The 5896-nt window shown below is 32.5% G+C and overlaps 1 protein-coding gene across 2 annotated transcripts in view; it reads right to left on the bottom strand.

The window, feature by feature from the left end:
- Positions 1-325: 325 nt before the first annotated feature.
- LOC110111439 (ELMO domain-containing protein C) overlaps positions 326-5896 on the bottom strand; it is a 9851-nt gene continuing 4280 nt past the window's right edge. For both annotated transcript variants that reach the window (XM_020843331.2, XM_020843332.2), the window contains 9 exons: positions 5291-5448; positions 5087-5195; positions 3066-3178; positions 2392-2460; positions 1803-1918; positions 1624-1678; positions 1398-1518; positions 701-843; positions 326-594 (listed from right to left, as the gene is read on the bottom strand). In XM_020843331.2, the coding sequence (XP_020698990.1) occupies positions 493-594; positions 701-843; positions 1398-1518; positions 1624-1678; positions 1803-1918; positions 2392-2460; positions 3066-3178; positions 5087-5195; positions 5291-5431 (969 nt within the window). In that variant the 5' untranslated portion in view covers positions 5432-5448 and the 3' untranslated portion in view covers positions 326-492. The remainder of the gene's footprint in view (positions 595-700; positions 844-1397; positions 1519-1623; positions 1679-1802; positions 1919-2391; positions 2461-3065; positions 3179-5086; positions 5196-5290; positions 5449-5896) is intronic.

Here is a 5896-nt window from a genome sequence, read left to right as displayed (position 1 = left end):
TATAAAATTTTTAATTTTTGTACTACAAAATTACTTTAAGAAAGAATAAATTTATACTCATATTTTTTTTTTCAATATTTAGGTTTCATTTAAGACAGCTTTCTCTCACTATTTCTTAAAGCAATTTTTTTGTACGAAATTTTTTTAATAAGAAAGTCATCCTAGACTTTATTTAGGACGGCTTTCTTACTGCTTCTTAAAACAGTTTTCTAGTATAAAAATTTCAATTTTTGTACTATAATGTTGCTTTAAAAAGCAGTAAAAAAACCGTCATAAACGAAACCTTAATCAAAGTACTTTGATAGTGCAGGAAAAGGCCTTAAAGTGAAAAAAATAGATACACTGTATATTCATCAAATTATATATTTTAATATGTTACTTGCATAATATTCCTCTTAAGAAAATATTTTTTATCACTACCAAAGTTTATAAAATTATTAATAGCTTATGAATCATGCATTAATGATCCATCATAAATGGGAAAGAAGGCACCTATCTGTACAGCATTGTATAAGCCGGCAAGTCCTTCACAGAAGAAATGTGTTCCAGTGCAAGCTCGAGTTCTAGCTGTGCCCTTGTAGCCTTTAGAACAGCCTTCAAAGGAAATACATGAACGCAATCAGCAATGAAGAAAATAAAGCTTTGAGCACAAATTATTGCACAGTAATGGAGAAAATATGAGGGTGGTTTGGATATTTACAGTAAAGTCCATGTAAGAAGCTCTCTTTGCCAGCCATTGAGCATCCATCAACCTGAAAGCTACGCAGAAGAGGTCATCGAAAGCACTCTCGTTGTTCGCAAGTAGTTCTAAGAAATGAGTGCCTGCCTTTGATGTTGGAGTGCCTGCAAAATAGGATGAGATCATAGAGTGATTATTCTGTGCGGACACTGGATAGGAGAACCGTCCGGTTCTGCGCTCGGTACGAGCGCGATATATTTTTTGAGCGACGTGGTGCATTTTTATTGATTTCCGGACGAATCCGGACCGGCACGTAATAATTTTTCGAGATCATAAGATTAGATCAGCATTGATTTCAGATGCACAAGGTGTTTAGCTGTTGACCTATATTTATTATCCATGAAAATACATTACGCAGATTTAGGCTTCATTTGAGGAAAAATTATTCTGTGCGGTCAATTTTGCCTTCCATATGCTTTAGCCAGCGGCTCGGTACCGGAGCTCAGTATTGTTGACATGACTCATTTTGGTTGGTATCCGAACGTAGAGTTATGTTTGACGTCCGCACAGAATAATTTCTCTCATTTGATACAACTTTTTTACTGCTTTCTAAAGCAATTTTTTAGTACGTTTTTTTTTTTTTAAATTCTAGATTACTGAATTAGATTTCATATATTTCCAAATATAAGAACATCTTGTGGTTGTAGAGTATAATAACCTGCTTGCAGATCCAGCATCTGCGCCAACATAAACGATATGTTGATTCCAGCTACAGCAAAAGGATACTCCCATTCGGCCCGATTACCATCTCTTTTATGCAATAAAATCTGAAAAGAATCCTGCATGAGTAATGACATGTTAGTGGCAAATTTTTCTCCGTATTTAAAAGGAATTTGATTACAATAAAATAACAACAGCTGCATCACGAAGAAGTATGTAGCTACCTGGTAATTCTGGGCGAAAAATATGAGGTTCTCCAATGATATAAAGCCACCACCTCTGGATAAATAATAGGAAATTCAGTACTAGTTAGTATCATCATGTCTATTCATATCTAGAACTGCTAGAAGAACAAAAAGCATCTGGTTTTAACAAATAAGATAAGTTGAATGTTATGTAATACCTAAAATCTGTAGACGGATCAGTACCTTGCCAGCCCATTTCCTTCCATAATTCTGATTTGAGAGGGGGGATTTCTCGATTGGGATATGCTAGCTTCCAGAGTTGTCTCAATGCATCCTACAAGAGAGAGTGAAATTTTTTTTCTTCAAATTTATCATTTCAGATCAGATGTAAGTTTTGGCAAACTCGACTTATTGCACATTTCAAGTAAAAGGCCTAGGGAAATAAAAATAAAAAAAAAGTAAAAGGCCTAGGGGTGTAAACAAGTCGAATCGAGCTCGAATCAGGAGGTGTTCGAGCTCGAATCATGGAATAGATGTTTTAAATTTTATATTTTTTTTTTTAAACTTTCACTGTTTTAGTAATGATTAAATTTTATATGATTTTTATTTGAAATATTAATAATAAACTTTCATTGTTAAATATTAATAATTTAAAAATTTTTAAAATATTAATTCGAGCCGGCTCTCGAGCTCACGAGCTGAGCCTCATCGAGATGAAAAAAATAGCACGCACTTTTACTATAAAATCGAAGAATCTTCAATGAAAAAAAAAAAAAATTGCATGCACTTTTAACTAAAAAAATATACTTGATGATCATAACGGGAGCCGTCAAATGGGACCTTCAATCTCTGCTTTAAGTTGTGCAATCTTTCTTGCTGCACAGTAGACAAAAAAAGAAAATCATTAAGTTACAAGAGAGTGTCTGCCATAAAGTAGATTAGAATTAGAAGAAAGAAATAGAGAAGGAACATTTTTGTCTCTTGTCAGACATTTTGGTGACGAGAAGAAACTTTTCTTATAGACTGATAGTTTTAAGAATTTTTTTTCTAAAGACAAAATATTATAATACTCACAATAGATTTTAAAAACTATACTTTTCCCAATCCCCGCAAAATCCCATAACTAATTATATATATAAGATAGCTACAGCCATACCAAACGGAGCTTAAAATTCAATTGATTATGTTGAAAGGATATAACTGTGTAGTGCATCTTGGATATTCATAGGAGTGAATATCTCTTAACTCTCAGAAAAATAACTTGGCATTCAACCTAAAGAAGGTACCATGTAAGATACTTGTGAAGTTTCAAGAGGAGCTGGATTTGATAATGAATCAGATTGTATCTAATAATTCACAAATGCATTATTTGTTCCTAACGTATCTCCAGCTTATTACATTACTAAAAGAAATAAAATAAATCAAAATCTGCTTTGCTTAAAGAAAGGAAAGTTTCACTATTACTTTGAAAATATGCATACCTGTAAGGGGCTAAGAGCTTTTAGCAATTTCTCATCATCCTGCCTTCCGTAGCTAAATGAAGAAAAAGGAAAAAGTCTTTCCAAAATTGACCTGGAACCAAGGACAATATTCGCTGCAGTAGATAACTTGTTATCAGCATTACATCAAATAAATTTAAGAACTATAATAAACTTAAAAATATATAAATAAATAAATAAATAAGAACCACACATAGTAAAGGTGAGGCTGTCAGCAAAACGTGGAGAATTTTGCTTTCCTCTTGTGCAAGCATGTGTCGAGAACAATATGTGTGTTAGAGAGATTAGGCGTAGGGAGAGAGATACTTCTGGAAGAAAGGTGTGAATAGTGGATTCAACCAATGACATTTAGCATTTGAATAATTAATTTAGTTACAGCCAACCAAATAAATTTCCATACCATGTCTACTTAACGTTAGTATGGAGGTAATCATCAATTGTTTCTGCTTTAGGCCCTTTGATATTTTTGGTTGCTGAGAGAACTATGCTTGAATCTATAGTTTGAGTTGCTTGCTATGTCATGGCATTGTTCAAATGGAATTAACTTCAATTTTCAAGACTTTGGTCACCAAAAGGTTCAAGTATGTTTTCACAGTTGCAAAACTTTTAGCACTAAACATTATAAAGGGTAAATTAATAAAAATGCTTAGATGAGGGATGGAAAAAGCTATAACACACAGGACATCAAAGAATGGACTCCCCTAACTCATTAACAACGTTATAGAAACTAGCTTGGAAGCTCCTCCTTTATATTTAGAAGCATACCACTCACAAAGTACCTTAAACTTAAATTGTAAATATTTGAAGCTTATGCATCTAACTTCAAATTCAACACTTCTTTCTTAGTTTTTGTAACATAAAAGCTTATACATAGTCATAATAGAATGCATCAAAATCTTAGCTCGATTAGGTTAACAATTCACCCATTACTTGATATAAGTCCCTATTATTGTCCAACTTTCTCGATATGTCTCAACAAATACATGTATACTTTTATGGGTTAGAATTTAAATTACAAATTTTAAAATTATTTTCAGTTAAAAGAAACTTAAGTACACCTTTTTGTTTCTTTGAATGAAGTAAAATGTTCAGCATTGTGATTTTGTTTGATCATTCTTTAGTACGATTACTGACTTGTGCAGAGTCGCTTGCAAATTGCATAAGATTGGCATATTAAATCAATACCTCACATAATTTTCTTTTAAATCCCAAAGTTCTCGGAATCATACTATGACGTCCATCTTTCATCCATGCAAAACATAGAAGAATGAAACATGCCTACATTCATGATTCCATAAGTATATAGTGTGTATAATTTATTTATTTTATTTATGTTGGAATGTATATCTAAAAGCTTAGAGTATTTAAATATATATACTTTTTGCATGTTTAACCCTTCCAAAACCATTAGCTAAAAATAACAGATATACATTCAAAAAGCTTAGGCTCCGCAATTTAAATCTTAAGGTGAACTTTTGGGAGCAAGCCATTCAATTCATGGCTTTACTTTTTTAAACATTGCCCAGCAGCATTGATCATGCCTCCCAAAAAAAATTATAGACTGAGGTTTAAGATAATCTATAATTTCTACCAGCTAAAATAAAACTTACTGATGTAACTTTAACAGGATTTGAAGCTTTTTGTCATCATAAATTGGCACTTGTAATTGCCTCTTGTCAAGTTAGTTTATTCGTTCACTGATCAGTTTCCAGAAGAAGCTAAATCATTACACAGTTTAGCTTGACATCTAAATGTAAGAAGGAATATTTGGTTGAATTGAAACAGCAAAGTTAAAGATAAATAGTCGAATAATGGTACTGCATAAAGTTTAAAAGCTATTTGCTTATAACAACAGAATATAAACTTTAATGAGATAATTAGCAAGAGGCTTAAAAAGTTTGCCTTCATCAGGCAAGGATCAATCATGTAAATTTCATTAAAATACGTTCCTTATTTGCACAAAACAGTACTCTTTGTAATGACATATAAGTGATGACAAATACCTATCCACTGTGCCCATTGAGCAATCAATTGAGAAAAAAGAAATGTCCAATGGAGATTTTCCTTCTTCCCGTCATCCCAGGGATCTTGATGTCTTCTTTGACTAAATTTCTTTAGATATTTACAAGATTAAAAGTAAGTTATGTTGATCAACATAAATTTGAACCGTTGTAAAGCATACTTAACAAATAAAATCCCAATATCACCTCTGATGGGCTTGTATCATAAATATAGTTTCCAAGAAGAGGTTCGCTTAGGGAATCTGATCCTAAAGCATCCATGTGTTCATTTTTTCTTCCATCAACATCCCCGTGATGAAGTCTCCTTCTTAAGGTTGTTGAAGCCATTATAAAATCAAAAAAACCTACAACAAAAAAGCAAATATTTCATAGCAAGGCATATCACTACTGCTAATGGTCGGAAAATATTTGCAGTTCATTGAACACAAAATTGCATATGAAAATCAGCAATGGATACCCATTTAGAATTTAACTGGTGAAGAGGATTAAAAGGCTAACTATAAAAATTGGGATAAGGCTCATGATGATACTGTCGATAATAGTTATCAAGATTGTATGATGTAGGACATTGATAGGTTCCACTTGAATATTCCAAGTGATTCCTATCGGATTCTTGCCAAAACACAATTATTCCACTGTTTTCAATAGAAAACAGCCACCAAACAGTAGAAAAACTGAGAGAATAAGGAGAAAACGTTGGAAAACAATAGAAAATAATTGTATTCCTTTAGTAGATGATCAAAACCAAAGCAAGATACAATGTTCTTCAATTCGAGAGGAAGAACAACTCTC

This window comes from Dendrobium catenatum, unplaced genomic scaffold, assembly GCF_001605985.2.
Source record: "Dendrobium catenatum unplaced genomic scaffold, ASM160598v2 fragScaff_scaffold_1414, whole genome shotgun sequence".
Taxonomy (NCBI): Eukaryota; Viridiplantae; Streptophyta; class Magnoliopsida; order Asparagales; family Orchidaceae; genus Dendrobium; species Dendrobium catenatum.
The sequence above is the reverse complement of the archived record's forward strand: the minus strand, read 5'-3'. Positions and strand labels throughout refer to the sequence as shown.